This window comes from Aquarana catesbeiana, linkage group LG04, assembly GCF_042186555.1.
Source record: "Aquarana catesbeiana isolate 2022-GZ linkage group LG04, ASM4218655v1, whole genome shotgun sequence".
Taxonomy (NCBI): Eukaryota; Metazoa; Chordata; class Amphibia; order Anura; family Ranidae; genus Aquarana; species Aquarana catesbeiana.
In genome coordinates this window covers 109,873,396-109,894,819 of record NC_133327.1, presented here as the reverse complement: position 1 = coordinate 109,894,819, position 21,424 = coordinate 109,873,396, and the positions used below count along the sequence as shown (strand labels likewise).

At 42.6% G+C, this 21,424-nt stretch overlaps 1 protein-coding gene across 3 annotated transcripts in view; it reads left to right on the top strand.

Annotated features, from left to right (window-relative positions):
• The window catches only part of SNTG2 (syntrophin gamma 2), an 827,232-nt gene that overhangs the window by 599,507 nt on the left and 206,301 nt on the right, over positions 1–21,424 (top strand). For all 3 annotated transcript variants that reach the window (XM_073625453.1, XM_073625452.1, XM_073625454.1), the window contains exon 11: positions 2,299–2,337. In XM_073625453.1, the coding sequence (XP_073481554.1) occupies positions 2,299–2,337 (39 nt within the window). The remainder of the gene's footprint in view (positions 1–2,298; positions 2,338–21,424) is intronic.

The following is a 21,424-nucleotide window of genomic DNA, read 5'->3' as shown; positions in this document are numbered from 1 at the left end:
TAATGCAAAAGCGTTTTAAAAACTGCTCAGTGTGAAAGTAGCCTTAAGGTTAAGTTCTCACTGGCAATAAAGCGGAGTTCCACCCAAAAATGGAACTTCCGGTTTAAGTGAAGGTGACCCCCCTGACATGCCACATTTGGCATGACATTTTTTGGGGGGGAGGGGATACCCTCTTTTTAGGGGCACCCTGCTCCCACTTCCTCTCGGGGCTCCATGGCGCCGGAAGGAAGGTCACCTCTCCTCCCTCCGTGCAATTTTCTGGGGCTCGTCACGGATCCAAGAAGATTGTCCAGGCAATCACAGCGCGCAGCGCGACTCGCGCATTCGAAGTGCATGCCCGGTTGTGAAACCACAGCCAGGTGCCCACAGGCAGAATGCCTGTGCCGCAGAAAGGAGGGGGAGAGGAGCAGGGCTTCGTCTGCCCGCATCGCTGGAACCTGGGACAGGTGAGTGCCCGATTATTAAAAGTTAACAGCTACACTTTTTGTAGCTGCTGATTTTTATATGGGTGGAACTCTGCTTTAAAAGCAGGCATTTGAGGAGCGGTAAAAAAAGCCCCTCAAACCTCTACGCAAATGATACAATGAACAGCACACAGAAATTCTTTTTTACAAATATTCTCATACGGAAAAGGCTTTTTTTGTTGTTTCTGATCATGCGCAGTCTTTCCTTTCTGTACAAAAATAGTACAAAAACGGTACACATTAAATGAAAATCTGTTCCCGTACGAGAAAAATTTTGGAGCTTGTCCCTTTGGGAATTCTCGTATGAAAATTTGGAATCGGCTCTCGAAAGTTGTGTATACACTATACAAAAATCGTATGAAAATTCTTTGGACAAAAATGTTCGCCCAATTTTCTTATAGTGTGTACGAGCCATAAAGCTCCATAACGCGAGTCTAACGCCCATACTAATGCTATATGAGAATTTATGAAGCATTAGAAATTTAGTCAAGTGCAGACAAGCCCTTAATTATGTGGTTTAATTAAAATTTCCACACTGGAAAACTTTCTGATACATTATCTTCTTTAATTGCACTTCACTCAAATTTGGAAATTCTTTCTGAAAACACGCACAGGAGATTCAGTTTAACTTCCAGGAAGTTTGATTTTTTTCCCTGATAACGTAAAAATACCAGGCCACCCCACTGTGCACTAACACCTTGTTGTTGATAACCTAATGGTCTGAGAACAGGATGAAGATTCTAAACTCCACCCTCCAGCCTCTGTTGCTTTTTCCTGATAATTAGAATTAAAAAAATGTATGCTCTTGTTCAGTGGCAGCTGGTGCTCCATGATTTGGGGGGGGCGGCAAACCAACGCCACACCCCGGCGGGAGACAAGGCCATTCCCCAGGGGGAAATGAATGCGGGGAATGGCCTCATGATACGGACGGCCTCCGCACCTGTCCAGGATGACACTGCGATCTCCCCTCCCTTTCCTGTCTGAGCCAGGGAGTGCCGAATGGCTGAGCCGCTGTGGGTGAGCCATTCATGGTCACAGTGGTGACTGGGTCAGTCGGTCTTCTCCTCCGGCTAGATTGGTGTTTTGGCCAATCTGGAGATGGGTCTCATGACCTGCTTCCTGATCAGCGGGGAGACGAATCAGTGTGAAAATATTTCTTCGCTATTGTCACACAACTGGGAGGGCTCGGAGCGCAGTGCTCTGCGCCCCAAGACCATCCTTTTTGAAGCCAATTAGAGCCTCTGGCTCTAATCATGTGCTTCAAAAAAACACCCTCTCATTGGAATCCATGCATCTGTGCCCTGTATGTTGATTAGGGGGCCGGACACATGGATGGGGGGCAACACCCTAATGGATCCCTGATGGATGGGTTGCCACTGCTCTTGTTTTACCCGGCTGCAATATATAAGAGACATTACATTCAGGAAGATGACAAGCTCAGGAAGATGATAGTAAAAAGAAAGTTGCACAGCACACAATGAAGGTCAAGAGACTGCAGTCCTCCTAAGAAGTTTTCTGAAAGCTGTACTTTTACATGTGATAAGAAATCAAGATACAACTTGAATGTAAGCTGAGTGGACTTTGTGATTTTAACCTTACATTAGTGATTCTTGAATTGTATTAGGCATTCATTGAAAGATTTTGTTTTTCCCTGCAAGCGCTCTCCATGGAATAAGTATTTAAATACAATTTGTTCTAGGACTTTTAAAGAAATATTCTTTGGCCTGATTTCTATCTAGTCTTTCCATATATGAGTGATGTCTATCTGTAGGAATTTAGCTGCAGAATTACTGAATATGATTTGTCACAATATGTTACTTTTTTTTTTTTATAGATGAAAATGATGAACAAGTGTTATTCGCCATCTGATCAGGTACAGCATTAATGTTGTTTTATTTTTGTTCTTTTACAAACATACTGTAGATACTGTAAGGATTAAATTATTATTTGCAACAAAAAGTGACTCTAATATCATTTATGGGTGTTCTCCATATTGTTATTTTCCTATTAAAAAGCTAGAATAAAAGTTTGGTCCTACTTTCTTCATTATATGTTACAATGAAAAGCTTTGTCTGTGCAACTACTATATGAAGACTCCGGTCGGAATCTCCCCCGCTGAGCTGTTGTGTTCTGACAGGGGGGTGGCCCCTTGCCAGAATACTCTGATCAGCACTCTCTGCCATTGGCTCCCGACATTCTGCCTGTGTATACACTGCTACTGGTAAATGGACGTTTAGGAGCAGTTGGGCGTTTTTTTCAACTGCCCCTGAACTCTCCTCTATATTATCTCATCTGTTCATGTACACGGGGTAATTTACAGTTGTTTCTAGGCAGTTGAGTTTAGAGGCATTTTTTACAGGCTTTTTTCATTTTTTTTTTTTTTAACGCTTGTAAACGCAAACACGACAAAACGTGGCAAAATGCGTCATGTAAACGCAGTTACTATCTGTCAAGTTAAATCGTTCAGGAGAGGTTGTAAAAAAACATCCCGTGTACATGAAGCCTTAAGGGGGCTAATGAAGTGCACATAAAACCGAAACTTAGACAGGGCAGGGAATGTGTCGACCCCCTGTGTTTTCTTTTTTGTTTTTTGGGGTTTTTTTTTGCTGTATCTCCTTCAGGTAGATCCTCTCTCCCTTATTATCTTAAGGATCACTGTCTCCAGTACAGAAAGTAATGGGTAATCCAACATTTTTGAGCTGCCACAGAAATAGAAGGTGAGGGAAATTCTTCCAATGGGAACACCTTTTCTGGTGACATCTGTCTAGTGAGTGAATGAGAGCTGTGTCCCTGGGACAGGTACTAAAGGGGAAAAACCTGGCAGAAATCTTAGATGCTGAACTCTAGGCAGATAGAAAAGACACAAATCAATACAGCTTTGTAATCATTAATACATCATTAAAGGATTATTTTTAAATGCAATCAGTGTAAGCATATGGATGTGATCTGGTATCTGCCTGCTATGTGAGAGGAAGAAGCAGCACAAGGAGCCTTGCTAACCAGACGCATGCTGATAGGAGGAGAGCAGAGTGACAGAGAGATGCGCTGGTAACTGTGCTGCTTCTCTTTTCACTGCTCAGTCACAGGCTGGGGGAGGTTCAAGGACAACCATGGCTTAAAGGAGGAGGGTTGAATAATGCTGGACATCCAGTGGCAAAAAAAAAAAAAAGACTGCAGAGCAAATCTCTAGATTGAAGGTATCTTGTATTAGGCTATTCTTTTTTATCCTGTTATTGGGGTCTGTTTGTCTGGAATTCTGCATTAAGTATTCCCTACACTATCTAAAACAAAAAAAAAATGTTTTGGCTTTTCATACACTGTAGTTTGACCACACTTTTTAGGTTCTTATTTATTTCATTATATGTTCATTATTTAATTATATATTATGAATGAAAACATAATAAACACAGAAAGTAAGGCAGGCCATACACTGTGCAAATTTCTTTCCTGCAACCACAGGTTGCAGGAAAGAAATTTGCACGATTCCCCTATCAACACAGACAGTGCTGACAATTTATTGCTTCTGGTGGAGGGGCGGGGGCGGGCAGGGGAAGCCATCTCCGCCGGAGAGAAGACAGAGATTATCGATTGTAGCTATAGCAGGCCCTAGCGATAATCGCAAGAGAATCCGGCAGGCTGGTAGTACTCAAGTTGATCGATCAATCAACTTGGTACATTCAGCCTGCCTATTAATGGTTTGAATCTCAGCCTGGTCCTGCCAAAATTCCAACCATGTATGGCCGGCCTTAGTAGATTGTTAGTATATTTTTGGTATAATTTTAAAGCATACCACACTGTAATATAATCTTTAAAATGGATATGTTGGATATTTAATACCTGTACATTTTTATATTACCAAGTTACTTTTAGTCTAAACTGCCCAGATTTACAAATATTCATGGCTTTTCTTTGGCATGGAAAACTTGCTGACTTTGTGTTTGGAAATGTTGATAGATAATGCTCTCTGTTAACTCCTCTAAATGGCAAAGTATTTTTATAAAATGGATTTTCGTCAATACTAATTGTATATCTTTTGCAAGGCTTCAAGACCTTGATGCTAGTTAATTCAATTTGGCTTATGCCATGAAGGTGTCACATATTGCACAGAACAACAAAGGACTTTGTGGAATATCACCCATGATCCTGTGCAGCCTTTAGGAAACCATCATTCATTCTTCCTATTAGCCTGATTTTCCATGAATGCTTTAGGTTTTCAGGGCTTTTTCATTTTTTATTTGAAAAGCATAAATAGTCAGTTACTTGATCTTTCTCTCCTTCTTTTTCCAGTTCCCCGTGATTGATATTCAAATAAAATCATTTCACTTTTACACTGAACAATAAACTCCAATTTTATGGTGCAATGTGATATCATCAGGAGACTGTATATTTACAATAAATACTCATGAGAACATCATTTGGAAATGTGATTCAAAAGATGCAATTTATTTTCTAACACAAAAAAGACTAAAAAACACTAAATATAACATTAAATAATGAATTAACAAAAAAGTGATCAATTAGGTAAGAACCTGAAGATAAATGTATTGTTATGATAGGCTTGAGCCAAAATACATTCATTTTGTTCTGGAAGGGAAGACTAAAGCTTATGATAATGCTGCATTAATTAAGTAGATCTAAACCCTAACTGGATGCCTTTTAGTTTGCTTAAAGTGGATGTAAACCCAATGTCATCCTTTCTAAACTACTGCCATAGGGGTTATCTATAAGGATATACATGCCTCCTGCATGTATCTTTACCTGTCAAATGTCTCCCCTCTGTCTGTTATTAGACCCCAAAAACTGCAGATTCTGTGGGTGGGTCTGTTGTCTGGAGCTTGGTGGGTGGAGTCGTGATGTCAGTAGACTCCCTGCCCACCTCTACACTCCCCTTGTCAATATGAATTTTCTCCTGTGTATTTCTAACACTGAACTTCTGCTATGAGCTCTAACATCCAGTGAAAAGACAGGAAAGTAACCACATGACTTCAGCATGCCCAATCATGCTGAGGTGTGGAACAGCCAATCCTTGCAGAGCAGTAGAAGAAAGGAGTGGGGGAGGGAATTAAAAAATAATGCATGTGTCTTAGGCTAGTGCACGAGATGTAAATCACCTGTCACTCACAGCAAGGGGGAGGATTTGACAAAGTTTTTCTCAGTTTGTCAAGATTTTTCTCACTGAACAATGAAAGAGGATTGCTCAGAGATGGATTAACTCTGTGTGGCAAGACTGGGCTCAAATGATAGGAAATCTTATACTCTATGGTATGATATAAAAAAAAAAATATCGGGTTTACATGCACTTTAAGTACTGGGTATCATAAAGGATTAAATATGAGGGGGGAATTATACGTGGAGTATGGGGTAATCCCAGGTATCTGCATCCCTATACACTAATTATCTTAACATCTCTACAAACTCTTATTTGACACTTTACTGGTACCCTCCTTGTTTTATCTCACAAACCATTTATTCTAAAATCATTTGCATTTATTGTTAAAATGAATCCAATAAAAGAGATATCCACATACAAAAAATGTACAACTGCCAAAAAGAACATTTAATAGGTAAATCTACTGAAAGAACAAAAATAAGAATCTACTTTCCATCTATAGCTTTCCACCGAAATGTAATATTTGTATCATTTTATTTTTATCTAAAGAACCATCCTGTATAATGTTCCAAAGCTTTGCTTGAATGTGTTTCACAACTTACAGATCTTTGGGAATGTCAATGAGTAAAATGCTACCCTTAGCCAATAAATTCACTATCCATGTTACACATAAAAAGACTGCAACTAAGAACTGGTGTCTTGCCCAGGAGGACCATTGGGAGTATTGTTATTATTATTATACAGGATTTATATAGCACCAACAGTTTGCGCAGCGCTTTACAACATGAGGGCACACAGTACACTTACAATACAATCAATACAGGAGGGATCAGAGGGCCCTGCTCTTTAGAGCTTACAATCTAGAAGGGAGGGTCAAGTAGAAACAAAAGGTAATAACTGTGAGGGATGAGCTGATGGAAAAAATGAAAATACAGTTGTTAGGTGTTGGTAGGATAGGCTTCTCTGAAGAGAAGGGTTTTCAGGGATCGTCTAAAAGCGAATAAAGTAGGAGATAAGTGGACAGATTGGGGTAGGGCATTCCATAGGATTGGAGAGGCTTTGGAAAAGTCCTGGAGGCGAGCATGGGAGGAGGTGACGAGGGAGCTAGAGAGCAGGAGGTCTTGAGAGGAACGAAGAGAACCAGTAGTTTGGTATTTAGAGACTAAGCTAGTGATGTAGCTGGGGGCAAAATTGTGGATGGCTTTGTACTTAGTTGTTAGTATTTTGAATTTAATTCTTTGGCAGAGCAGAAGCCAGTGGAGGAATTGACAGAGAGGAGTGGCAGACACAGAGCGATTGATAAGGTGGATGAGTCTGGCAGCAGCATTCATGATGTTATATATTTCCTAGAGAGCAGAGAGTATCAGCTCTATATTGATGACTACTACTATACATGTAAGGGCTCATCCATACCTCAACTTGTTGAACCTACTATGCTTTAACCAGTGAAGCTTAACCACTTCAGTCCCGGAAGATTTGGCTGCTCAATGACCAGGCCATTTTTTGTGATACGGCACTGCGTTTCTTTAACTGGAAATTGCGCGTTGGTGCGATGCTTTACCCAAACAAAATTGATGTCCTTTTTTTTCCCATAAATAGAGCTTTCTTTTGGTGGTATTTGATCGCCTCTGCCATTTTTATTTTTTGTGCTATAAACAAAAGAAGAGCGACAATTTTGAAAAAAACACACTATCTTTTACTTTTTTCCCACTTTTTTTTATCAAAAAAATTATTTTTTTCCTCCGTTTAGGCCAATATGTATTCTTCTACATATTTTTGGTAAAAAAATTGTAATAAGTTTATATTAACTGGTTTGCGCAAAAGTTATAGCGTCTACATAATAGGGGATAGATAATCAGGAACACAGATGTCTCTCTTTCTCCAGCCAGTCCATCCCCCAAACAGTTAGAAAGCATTCCCTAGGAGCACACTGCCAGTGTAATTTATACAGTGACAGTGCATTTTTTTAGCACTGAATATGGTATTGGTGTCACTGGTCCCCAAAAAGTGTCACTTAGTATCCAATTTGTCTGCCGCAATGTCGCAGCCCCGCTAAAAATCTCTGATTGCCAACATTACTAGTAAAATAAAAATGCCATAAAAATATCTCATAGTTTGTAGACATGACAACTTTTGTGCAAAGCAATCAATATACGCTTATTGGGATTTTTTTAGCAAAAATATGTAGCAGAATACATATTGGCCAAATATGATGAAGACATTTTATTTTTTACATTTTTTTTTTATTGGATATAGCAAAAATTAAAAGATATTGGTTTTTTTTTTCAAAATTGTCAGTCTTTTTTTGTTGAATGCGCAAAAAATAAAAACCACAGAGGTAATCAAATACCACCAAAAGAAAGCTCTATTTGTGGGGAAAATTTTTGTTTGGGTACAACATTGCATGAATGCGCAATTGTCAGTTAAAATAACGCAGTGCTGTATCACAAAAAATGGCCTGGTCAATAAGGAGGTAAAACCTTCTGGGGCTGAAGTGGTTAAAGTGGATGTAAACCCAGTTCATGAAGTTTTAGCTGGGCACATATATCTGCAGTGTTTTCTTATCTTTCTTCAAAGCCCTCAGTCCCATGGCTTTCTCCTGCTCCGTTCTACTGTTATCAGCATGATAACTTCTGACAAATTCTCTGTCAACTGTGATAAAACCAGCCTGAAATCTGTGTCAGGGTGGGTGCTATAAATAGATTAGCAGAGAGCTGGTCTATTCACAGCACAGCTCTGCAAGTATCTGCCTATGTGGAGTGGGGTGTGTGCCTGTGCTCCAATCTGCTGTCTCACAGTGTATGGCAAAAATCTACAGCCACAGGTGAATCAGGAATTCTAACATGATGTGCACTTTCTAAACAGTATATAAAGCTGAAGACAGCGGATATACATGTAAAACGTATGTAGGAGGATTTGTTTCAGCTCTGTGTATCATCTGAGGCTGTTCACTTCACTGGGTGAATGTGAAGGTTTACATCCATTTTAAGCTTTGACAATAAAACCTGGAAATTCATTGTTTTTTATGCAGAGCTCCAGCAGGCAATGCACTGTACAGTTTTAGAAAATTAACCCCAGTAATTAAAGCGGAGTTCAACCCAAAAGTGCCTCCTCCCAAGCTCTTGTTTGTAAGCTTTTGGGGGGGGGGGGGAGCAGGTACCCGATATTGACAGGTACCTGCTCTCACTTCTGTTCCGGTTGCCTTAGGTGATTCGAAAGCAGAAGTTCTCCCTCCCAACGTCTTCTGGGACATATGACAGGTCCTAGAAGACTTCAGGACCAATCACAAAGTGCAGTGCTGCTTCCGCATTCGCAGTGGGCACCCGGCTGTGAAGCCGCAAGCTGTCACATACGGGTGCCCATAGCAGAGATGCCGGTGCCCCCAAAGGAGGACATGGGGAGAAAACAGCAAGGGTGAGTCCACCGCTGGATCATGGGACAGGTGATTGGCTGTTTATTGAAAGTCAGCAGCTACACTTTTTGTAGCTGCTGACTTTTAATAAACAAAAACACTGGAACTCTGCTTAAACCATAACCTTATGATGACCCAACCAATATTGATTTGGTCCCATCAAACATCACTAGACCTCTAACGGTATGCTGTGGTACCTGTCAATCATCTTTATATTAAGGCTGATTGATGTATGGGCTAAGGTTAACATTTCACTCATTGACACTCTTGAAGATCCGTAATTTGCAAATTACGTTGAGTAAATGTCTTTAGAACAATCTCTTTTTTCTACATGAAAAACATGATGGACCTTTGCAATAAAATGATTAAATGAGTCATTGAATGTAGTTGTTACAATTCTGTGGATAGCTCTTGGTGGAAAGTAGATTCATTAATATATGGAAAAGGAAACCATAATATCTCTGCATTTACTTAATGTTCTCTGTAGCTATTGTACATTTTTATATGGGATATCTTTTGTGATGGATTTATAATAAAATGAAATGTAAAAGATTTTAAATCTAGTGCTTAGTGAGGTAAAAAAGGGAACACCACAATGTCCTAATTAAGTTGTAGAAATAAAGCTAAAAAAAGAAAGATATTTTTTTTATAAATTTGATTAAAAAAAGATAATTACTATGTATCATACATAACTGCGATTTTTCCCCTAAAATTCAGTTTTCACCCTTTTTTGATACTTTTTTTGTTATTTGCATCTTAATGCTACTGATCTTTTCAAGCCTTTCTTAGTTGCTTCCTGTCTACATGCGCTCAATCCGCATTAAAGAGGTTGTAAACATCCAGAAAAAAAAAAAACCCTGTAAGACAAAGGCATAATGAGCTAGTGTGCATCGCATACTAGCTCATTATGAAATACTTACCTCAGAACGATGCCCTGAATCGGCGTCGGCACTCCAAGTACGCGGCGGACATCATCCACTGGAGTTACTTCCAGGTTCATGGCTCCGGCGCTGTGATTGGCCCGAGCCCCAATAACGTCACTCTGGTGCATGCACGTGGGAGCCGTCGGTCGTGGCATAAGTCCTAAAGAAACAGCCCCAGCGGCCAATTTCTTCAGTGCGCATGCACCGATGATGTCAGCAGCAGCGCATATACTGTGCATGTTTAGGAGATATTCACGGTACCTACAGGTAAGCCTTGTTATAGGCTTACCTGTAGGTAAAAGTGGTGTAACAGAGTTTAAAACCATTTTAACTACACATCATTGCTCAGGACTGGATTTCTAATGTCATGTACACACGGGCGGACTTTTCGGCATCAAAGGTCCGATGGTCTTTCCGACGGACTTTCAACAGACTTTTGACGGACTTCAGACAGACTTTCGAACTAACAGATTTGGCTACACACGATCACACCAAAGTCCGACGAATTTGTACGTGATGACGTACGACCAGACTAAAATAAGGAGGTTGATAGCCAGTAGCCAATAGCTGCCCTAGCTTCGGTTTTCGTCCGTCAGACTAGCATACAGACGAACGGATTTTTCAACCAGACTCGAATCCGTCGGAAAGATTTAAAACATGTTTCAAATCTAAATTTCATCTGCATTTCGACCGAAAAGGTCCATCAGAAGTCTGATGAAACCCCTAAACGGTCAGATTGTCTGACGGATTTGTTCTGGCGGACGAGTTTGGTTGAAAAGGCCACCCGTGTGTACACGGCATTAAATGTGACACATGTGGGCCATGCCTGTGCAGTGTGTGCCAACACAACTGCTTGTAGTTTCTATCAGGGTAAATATGACAGAATGACAACACAGGAGCAAAATTAGGCAGTTGTCTTCTTATAACAGGAAGCTGTTGAACAAGGACCTTCATGACAGGCTATTTTAATGAAAGCAAAATATCGCAAAATAAAACTGAAAGCAACATTTGAAATTACAAGTTAAAGCATTTGGAGAATTTGGTGATTCAGTTTAAATCTACTTAACAAACCAATAATATATTAATATAACAACTAAAAAACTAGAAACAGAATATAACATTTGTTTTCACACATTTGTTAATTTGGGTGGTAGTTGACTAAGTCTCAATGAAGAAAATTACAATATGGACCTTCATATTTAACAATTATAGTTGCAAGCTCACTGGGCCTGTTTCAGTCTCAAGGCCCCAGTAAAGGAATGTTATAGGTAGTTCTGTACTCATAGCCCCTTAACAACTCTATGAATTACACCCCGTCCACATTGCAACAATAGTAACATAAATTAGGTAATATAGTAGATCTAAATCCAATCAGTAAAATCTCACATAAGCATTTAAAAGAACTACAGGCAAAATAAGAAATTACAGTCTGTAAAAAGCATTTACATAGCATTTTTTCTACCTTATGATCCATTACATATTTGGCTTCCATTAGCACTGCATAGTTTTCCCCTGTGGATAGGGTAGTCTTAGATGAGCATGCAATTTTAAATAGAATTTAAATAAAAGACACATTAAAGCTAAAAGGAGTGGGTGAATGTCCATAGCAGCGACAAAGATAAAAAATCCGATAGAAATGAAACACTTCTACATTGTACAAAAATGTTTTAGTTTTAGATATTATTTCAGTTATATATATATATATATATATATATATATATATATATATATATATATATATATATATATGTGTGTATTACAATGTAGCGTGGCAATATCAGCAATCAATCAAAATAGAAATACCTTGGTGTTCCACACAAATATAGCAGTATCAGAAGGTAAAGTAATCACTCAGAGGTCTTCCACAACAGTATAGAAATTAAATGGCTACTTTAGTACATCAATGTTGCCTCGAGAAAGGTGGGCCATTTACTATGTTATTATGCTCTTGGGAATGACCATATATACTTTATATACCGTATATACACACACACCTTATACACCGATCAGCCGTAACTTCATGACGAGACACCTAAGTTTGAGTGGGTCCATCTTTTCCACCAAAACAATCCTGACCCATCAAGGCATGGACTCTACTAGGTCTCGAAAAATATACTGTGGTACCTGGCACCAAGTCGTTAGTAGCAGATGCTTTAAGTCCTGTAAGTTGTGAGGTGAGACCTCCATGGATTAGACTTTTTTCAGCACATCCCACAGATGCTCGAATGGATTGAGATCTGCAGAATTTGGAGGCCAAGTCAACACCTCAATCTCATTGTTGTGTTCCTCAAACTATTCTTGAACCATTTTTGCAGTGCAGTAGTGTGCATTATCCTGCTAAAAGTGGCCACTGCCATCAGGGAATGCTGTTTTCCTGAAGAGGTGTACTTGGCCAGCATTAATGTTTAGGTACAGTGGGGCAAAAAAGTATTTAGTCAGCCACCAATTGTGCAAGTTCTCCCACTTAAAAAGATGAGAGAGGCCTGTAATTGTCATCATAGGTATACCTCAACTATGAGAGACAAAATGTGGAAACAAATCCAGACAATCACATTGTCTGATTTTTGAAAGAATTTATTTGCAAATTATGGTGGGAAATAAGTATTTGGTCACCTACAAACAAGCAAGATTTCTGGCTCTCACAGACCTGTATCTTCTTCTTTAAGAGGCTCCTCTGTCCTCCACTCATTACCTGTATTAATGGCACCTGTTTGAACTTGTTATTAGTATAAAAGACACCTATCCACAACCTCAAACAGTCACACTCTAAACTCCACTATGGTGAAGACCAAAGAGCTGTCGAAGGACACCAGAAACAAAATTGTAGACCTGCACCAGGCTGGGAAGACTGAATCTGCAATAGGCAAGCAGCTTGGTGTGAAGAAATCAACTGTGGGAGCAATAATTAGAAAATGGAAGACATACAAGATCACTGATAATCTCCCTCGGTCTGGGGCTCCACGCAAGATCTCACCCCGTGGGGTCAAAATGATCACAAGAATGGTGAGCAAAAATCCCAGAACCACATGGGGGGGACCTAGTGAATGACCTGCAGAGAGCTGGGACCAACGTAACAAAGGCTACCATCAGTAACACACTACGCCGCCAGGGACTCAGATCCTGCAGTGCCAGACGTGTCCCCCTGCTTAAGCCAGTACATGTCTGGGCCCGTCTGAGGTTTGCTAGAGAGCATTTGGATGATCCAGAAGAGGATTGGGAGAATGTCATATGGTCAGATGAAACCAAAGTAGAACTGTTTGGTAGAAACACAACTCATCGTGTTTGGAGGAGAGAGAATGCTGAGTTGCAACCAAAGAACACCATACCTACTGTGAAGCATGGGGGTGGCAACATCATGCTTTGGGACTATTTCTCTGCAAAGGAAACAGGACGACTGATCCGTGTACATGAAAGAATAAATGGGGCCATGTATCGTGAGATTTTGAGTGCAAACCTCCTCCCATCAGCAAGGGTATTGAAGATGAAACGTGGCTGGGTCTTTCAGCATGACAATGATCCCAAAAACATTGCCAGGGCAACGAAGGAGTGGCTTCGTAAGAAGTATTTCAAGGTCTTGGAGTGGTCTAGCCAGTCTCTAGATCTCAAACCCATAGAAAACCTTTGGAGGGAGTTGAAAGTCTGTGTTGCCCAGCGACAGCCCCAAAACATCACTGCTCTAGAGGAGATCTGCATGGAGGAATGGGCCAACATACCAGCAACAGTGTGTGACAACCTTGTGAAGACTTACAGAAAACGTTTGACCTCTGTCATTGCCAACAAAGGATATATAACAAAGTATTTAGATGAACTTTTGATATTGACAAAATACTTATTTTCCACCATTCTTTCAAAAATCAGACAATGTGATTGACCACATTTCCAAATTGCCGTTCGGGGACACCCCCCACACCCCCCTTCCCAAAAAAAGATGGGGGGTTGGGAGAATGTAGTCTCGGGGTTGACAGGGAATTCAGCGGCAGGGGTGACTTGTGGCTGGTGTTGTACTACATTGTAATATATAATGAAACTGTTCGACTCACCATAATGCAGAATCAGTGGGGACCCTGAGCTTGTCACTTACCACCTGATGCAGTGTGCCACTTGCCACAGTTGCCTGCCACCAGATGCAGCGTGTCACTTGCCACCAGATGCAGTGTGCCACTTGCCAACGTTGCTTGCCACTAAATGCAGCTTGTTACTTGTCACCATTGCCTTCCGCCAGATGCAGCGTGTCACTTGCCACCAGATGCAGTGTGCCAATTGTAACCCATTGCCTGCCACCAGATGCAGCGTTTCACTTGCCACCCTTGCCTGATGCCAGATGCAGTGTGCCACTTTCTAGCCATAGCCTGCCACCAGATGCAGTGTGCCACTTTTCACCCGTAGCCTGCCACCAGATGCAGTGTGCCACTTTCCACCCATAGCCTGCCACCAGATGCAGTGTGCCACTTGTCACCTATAGCCTGTCACCAGTCTGACACACCGGAGCCCCGGGAAAGTGAACTCCCCTCCCGCCGCTAGCTGCTGATGTTACTTCTCCCATGCGGGGGCCGGGGGAGTGTCACATCTTCAGCTCTGAGGGGCTCATGCTGGGGCCTGTAGTCCTTTACTTTTTGGGGGGGTCACATCCCCCAAAAGTGAAGGACTAAAAGTCCCAGCATGAACCCCTGATATCTAAGGATTTGATCCCCCCCAAATTGAAGGACTGCAGGTCCCAGCATGGACCCCTGAGAAATAAGGGTGTGACCCCATAGATTTCACATGCTAATGCTGGGACCTGCAGTTCTTCACTGATTGGGGGGATCACATCTTCAGTTCTGAGGGGTTCATGCTGGGACCTGTAGTCCTTTACTTTTGGGGGTCACATCCCAGCTTGAACCCTGTCCTGATATCTAAGGATGTGTCCTCCTTCCATCCCTCATCTGTCAGTGTCCTCTCCTCTTCTGCTGACCCCTTATCTAGCTCCAGGCTGATACACACTTGGAGCTCCTGTGAAGTGCTGACAGTTTAGCACAGAATGCTGGCTGCTGGGGAGAGCTGACTGAGGATTTGAACCCCAATTGGTCCATGGTGAGTGCTTTGGATTCACTTGCCTTTCTACAAAACTCATCTCTCCTCCGTGCACTTCTGCATGCAGCTGGCTGAACGATGCAGGGAGGAGGTGGGTGGAGCTAATCAGTAGGCGTGGAGAAGGAAGTTAAATCTTCCTTCTGTGAATGCTGGGGCTCTGTCTCTCTCCTCCTCATGACGTCACTGGTTGCTAGATGCCAGGCGGGCAGTGGCTAGCAACCATTTGGACACTGAGCCAAGGGCTCATGTAAAAGGGGTCTCACCAGCCAGGGGTCCATCACAGGCTGTCAGTGAGTGACAGCAGCGATGTGATGTGAGGGATATTTTAGAGGGCATCAGAACGGTCCAGGTCCAGGGGGCAATTCCGGGACACTGTATTTTCCCGAAATGAGGGTGCCCAGGAGCCGGACAGACCTGCTAATTGCAGGATTGTCCCAGGCAATCCGGGACATGTGGGCATCCTAAGTGAGACACTGCAGGACCAATGTTGTCACCCTGTGACTGGATACATAATCTCGCTGGCAGGATAACTAGGTAAAATTAGGGAAATGTCACTACCTGATTGTAGAGCCCGGTATGCAGAGAAAGGCTTCTCTTACATCTCTAACTCGAGAATCCCTGATAGAGCAGACAGGAAGCTCGGGAGTGCAGAGTGGCATAAGTGCCTGGCAGGATCGCTGATGCAGGAGCTGATCCGAACTTCGGATGAGACTGTGAAGAGGCTCTCAGTGAGGAGGATGGCTGGAACAGCAGGCAGGCTGGAGACAGGACCAGATTGGAAGGACTCAGTAGTCAGCGAGGAGGTGTTCTATAGATCGGAACACAGACAGGTACAGGCAAGCCGGGTCATACACTAGCAGACAGATCAGGTACAAGTGTGGTAGCTGGAGCAGAGTCAAGGTACAGGCCAAGTCGGTAACAGGCGGGCAGCAAGGAGACCAAGGGAGAGACAGGAGCGAAGTCAGGACAAACCAGGATCAGAGGTAGGCAGAAGACAGGAGTAGTCAGGAACAAACCAAAAGTCAACTGGAACATGTATCCAAGATCAACGGGTAGCAGGGGTCACAGGGAACGTTGTAGACTGGACAGCAATGAACCTGGGCATCAGTCTCCTTTAAATAGCGCATCTGGCAAGAAGTACTGTCACACTGCGTGCGCGCACGTCCCTGTGCGCACACCGTCATTCGCGCATGCATGTGTGCCGTGCGGCTCTTCTTACTGGGAACCCATGCACAGATGTTCTTCTGACATTTTGGTTACTGGCTTGCCCTTCCTGACAGGAAAACTCACAAAACTACAACAAATAGTAACAATGTTTTAAAAGGGGAGGTAAACTACCACATATTATATTTTATACTATATATTTACATGCATTTTAACCCTCTTAATTGAGTGAAAAATAAAAAGTAATGGAAACATTGACATTTTCCTAAGGAAATTGTATCTGTATCTGTTTCTCTTTATATATCCATGGCAGAAAATTAACATGTTTTAAAGTGTAACCCCAGCTTTTTTGAGAAAAAAAAATATTGATCTATATACTGTACATAAAAAGGCTTTTAGAAATCTTTTTTTGCAGATCGAAACCTTTCTCTATTTTGATGAAATTGACTTTTACCTTACAGTATCCATTCTGGAACAGGTTCGTAAATGGGAGGGTCTGCCTTCATTATTATATCCAAATGGTTACAGCGCTACCCCTTTATTTCAACGCGTTGACCTAAAATGATGGCTCTCATTAATTATTAATTTAAAAAAAAGTGTGAAAAATGAAATCCCCACTGGTAGCTTATGTTTATACAGGGTTCATCTTAAGATGGGTTTGCTAATGCTACTAAGGCATAAACCTCAAACTACTGAAAACACTACTCACAGCGCTATCCCTTTAAGTTAATATGTCTAGCTTATATCAATTCATGTGTTTTCACAATACTAATTTATATGCTGCATCTAATACTAATACTCCTTCAAACATTCATATATCATATAGATGTAGTAACATATTCATTATTATCAGTCTCAGTTTTGCAATGAGAGAGCTGTGGTGTCAGCATCACTTCAAGTGAACCAAAGCTTGTTGCAAGGTATAACCGTAACTTGACCTAAAGCATACCCTTACCCATAACAACCTGATAAAAATAACAACTTCATAAAAATAATGTTCTTTAGCAAGGAATAGGGATGAGCCGAACACCCCCCTGTTCGGTTCGCACCAGAACATGCGAACAGGAAAAAAGTTCGTTCGAACATGCGAACACCGTTAAAGTCTATGGGACACGAACATGAATAATCAAAAGTGCTAATTTTAAAGGCTTATATGCAAGTTATTGTCATAAAAAGTGTTTGGGGACCTGGGTCCTGCCCCAGGGGACATGGATCAATGCAATGCCGTTTTTTCAGGAGCAGTGATTTTAATAATGCTTAAAGTCAAACAATAAAAGTGTAATATCCCTTTAAATTTCGTACCTGGGGGGTGTCTATAGTATGCCTGTAAAGGGGCGCATATTTCCTGTGTTTAGAACAGTCTGACAGCAAAATGACATTTTGAAGGAAAAAACTCATTTAAAACTACCCGCGGCTATTGCATTGCCGACAATACACATAGAAGTTCATTGATAAAAACGGCATGGGAATTCCCCAAAGGGGAACCCCGAACCAAAATTAAAAAAAAAAAATGACGTGGGAGTCCTCCTAAATTCCATACCAGGCCCTTCAGGTCTGGTATGGATATTAAGGGGAACCCCGGCCAAAATTAAAAAAAAAAAATGACGTGGGGTTCCCCCTAAATTCCATACCAGACCCTTCAGGTCTGGTATGGATTTTAAGGGGAACCCCGCGCCAAAAAAAAAAAAAACGGCATGGGGTCCCCCCAAAAATCCATACCAGACCCTTATCCGAGCACGCAACCTGGCAGGCCGCAGGAAAAGAGGGGGGGACGAGAGTGCGGCCCCCCCTCCCTCCTGAACCGTACCAGGCCACATGCCCTCAACATTGGGAGGGTGCTTTGGGGTAGCCCCCCAAAACACCTTGTCCCCATGTTGATGAGGACAAGGGACTCATCCCCACAACCCTGGCTGGTGGTTGTGGGGGTCTGCGGGCGGGGGGCTTATCGGAATCTGGAAGCCCCCTTTAACAAGGTGACCCCCAGATCCCGGCCCCCCCCCTGTGTGAAATGGTAAGGGGGTACATAAGTACCCCTACCATTTCACGAAAAAAGTGTCAAAAATGTTAAAAATGACAAGAGACAGTTTTTGACAATTCCTTTATTTAAATGCTTCTTCTTTCTTCTATCTTCCTTCATCTTCTGGTTCTTCTGGCTCTTCTGGTTCTTCCTCCGGCGTTCTCGTCCAGCATCTCCTCCGCGGCGTCTTCTGTCTTCTTCTCCTCGGGCCGCTCCGCACCCATGGCATGGGGGGGAGGCTCCCGCTCTTCTCTTCTTCTTTTCTTCTCTTCTTCATTTTCTTCTCCGGGCCGCTCCGCAATCCATGCTGGCATGGAGGGAGGCTCCCGCTGTGTGACGGCGCTCCTCGTCTGACAGTTCTTAAATAACGGGGGGGCGGGGCCACCCGGTGACCCCGCCCCCCTCTGACGCATGGTGACTTGACGGGACTTCCCTGTGGCATTCCCCGTGACGTCACAGGGAAGTCCCGTCAAGTCACCGTGCGTCAGAGGGGGCGGGGTCACCGGGTGGCCCCGCCCCCCATTATTTAAGAACTGTCAGACGAGGAGCGCCGTCACACAGCGGGACCCTCCCTCCATGCCAGCATGGATTGCAGAGCGGCCCGGAGAAGAAAATGAAGAAGAGAAGAAGAGAAGAAAAGAAGAAGAGAAGAGCGGGAGCCTCCCCCCCATGCCATGGGTGCGGAGCGGCCCGAGGAGAAGAAGATAGAAGACGCCGCGGAGGAGATGCTGGACGAGAACGCCGGAGGAAGAACCAGAAGAGCCAGAAGAACCAGAAGAACCAGAAGATGAAGGAAGATAGAAGAAAGAAGAAGCATTTAAATAAAGGAATTGTCAAAAACTGTCTCTTGTCATTTTTAACATTTTTGACACTTTTTTCGTGAAATGGTAGGGGTACTTATGTACCCCCTTACCATTTCACACAGGGGGGGGGCCGGGATCTGGGGGTCACCTTGTTAAAGGGGGCTTCCAGATTCCGATAAGCCCCCCGCCCGCAGACCCCCACAACCACCGGCCAGGGTTGTGGGGATGAGGCCCTTGTCCTCATCAACATGGGGACAAGGTGTTTTGGGGGGCTACCCCAAAGCACCCTCCCAATGTTGAGGGCATGTGGCCTGGTACGGTTCAGGAGGGAGGGGGGCCGCACTCTCGTCCCCCCCTCTTTTCCTGCGGCCTGCCAGGTTGCGTGCTCGGATAAGGGTCTGGTATGGATTTTTGGGGGGACCCCACGCCGTTTTTTTTTTTTTTTTCTTTGGCGCGGGGTTCCCCTTAAAATCCATACCAGACCTGAAGGGTCTGGTATGGAATTTAGGGGGAACCCCACGTCATTTTTTTTTTTAAATTTTGGCCGGGGTTCCCCTTAATATCCATACCAGACCTGAAGGGCCTGGTATGGAATTTAGGGGGACTCCCACGTCATTTTTTTTTTTTTAATTTTGGTTCGGGGTTCCCCTTTGGGGAATTCCCATGCCGTTTTTATCAATGAACTTCTATGTGTATTGTCGGCAATGCAATAGCCGCGGGTAGTTTTAAATGAGTTTTTTCCTTCAAAATGTCATTTTGCTGTCAGACTGTTCTAAACACAGGAAACATGCGCCCCTTTACAGGCACACTATAGACACCCCCCAGGTACGAAATTTAAAGGGATATTACACTTTTATTGATTGACTTTAAGCATTATTAAAATCACTGCTCCTGAAAAAACGGCCGTTTTTAAAACTTTTTTTTGCATTGATCCATGTCCCCTGGGGCAGGACCCAGGTCCCCAAACACTTTTTATGACAATAACTTGCATATTAGCCTTTAAAATTAGCACTTTTGATTTCTCCCATAGACTTTTAAAGGGTGTTCCGCGGCATTCGAATTTGCCGCGAACACCCCAAATTGTTCGCTGTTCGGTGAACTTGCGAACAGCCAATGTTCGAGTCGAACATGAGTTCGACTCGAACTCGAAGCTCATCCCTAGCAAGGAACATGCATTCCACCTTACTAATTATGCTAGCAAAAATGAATGTGTGCTGTAAATTACTTCCTGTTTCTTCTTTCCAGAGGTCGCTGTTTTGCTGAAGCCCAGAGCCCTTAAGCAGCAGTAAATCTTTAGGCTAGATCAACCTCTAGTGGCTCTGATTTTGGGCACAATGCCAAAAAATGCTGAGCATGTGCAGATCAGGGTGAGACAGTGGGGTTGATTTACTAAAGGCAAGTAGACTGTGCACTTTGCAGAGGGCAGTTGCCTTCTGCAAGTGCAATTGCTCTAGAGCTTAGTAAATGAGGTACCCAATCCTGTGCAAGGAAAATAAAAAAACAGCATTTTTGCTTGCACATGATTGGATGATGGAAGTCAGCAGAGCTTCTGCTCATTTACTAAGCTCTGGAGCAACTGCTCTTGCAGAGGGCAACTGCAAAGTGCACAGTCTTTTTCCCTTTAGTAAATTAACCCCAGTGTATTACTGGAATGTAAACAATATAGACACTTATTTTTAATATTTTACATAGCTATACATGCAAAAAGGGCAGCCTGAAGTGAGCTATCAGGACTTAATTTTCTGACTAAAGTTCCACTTTAAGAAAAAAAACTTCTGGAAAAAGCAGCTAATCACACAAACAAGAAATATGATTTCAAAGAACCTCAGATTGCTGTATTCCAAAATAAGAACTATTTTAGAAACCCAAACTGACTACAGGATGAACTCACAAAAAGGCCATATGTGCTTGGTGGAGGTGTAGAGCTTCATGGGCACTTATACAGGATAGCAGGGATGCAAGCGAAAAAAAAAAAAAAACTCATCCAGTGAACAATTAACATTTAAGCATGAAATTGCTGCTCACCATAGCCAGTCCTAGTATGGATGTATACATGTGAAAGCCTCAGTCAATGCTGCTCCTCAGGCCATGACCCCTGACATGTTTCACCCCACCCACCAGGGATTAATCATAGGGGGGCCCTACGATTAAGCCACGGAAGGTGGGACTGGCTATGGTGAAGAGTGGTTTCATGCTTAAATGACTACAGGATTAAAGCAAAAACTTTTTTTTTTCTGAATAGAATAGGAAAAAAACCTCGTAATTTTTTTTTCACGTGTCTCATTTAAGAGATTTCCTTTTACTTCCAGTCCTGCAGACAGAATAGAAAGTGAAAATAAATCTCTCCAAAATGAAGTAAATCCTGTCCAAGCAGGTGTCCCCACTAGAAAATTTCCTCTCTGTACCTATTTTGGTGACAGGCCAGTTCGCCGGTGTGGGAAAAATGCATGCCAAGAGCGTT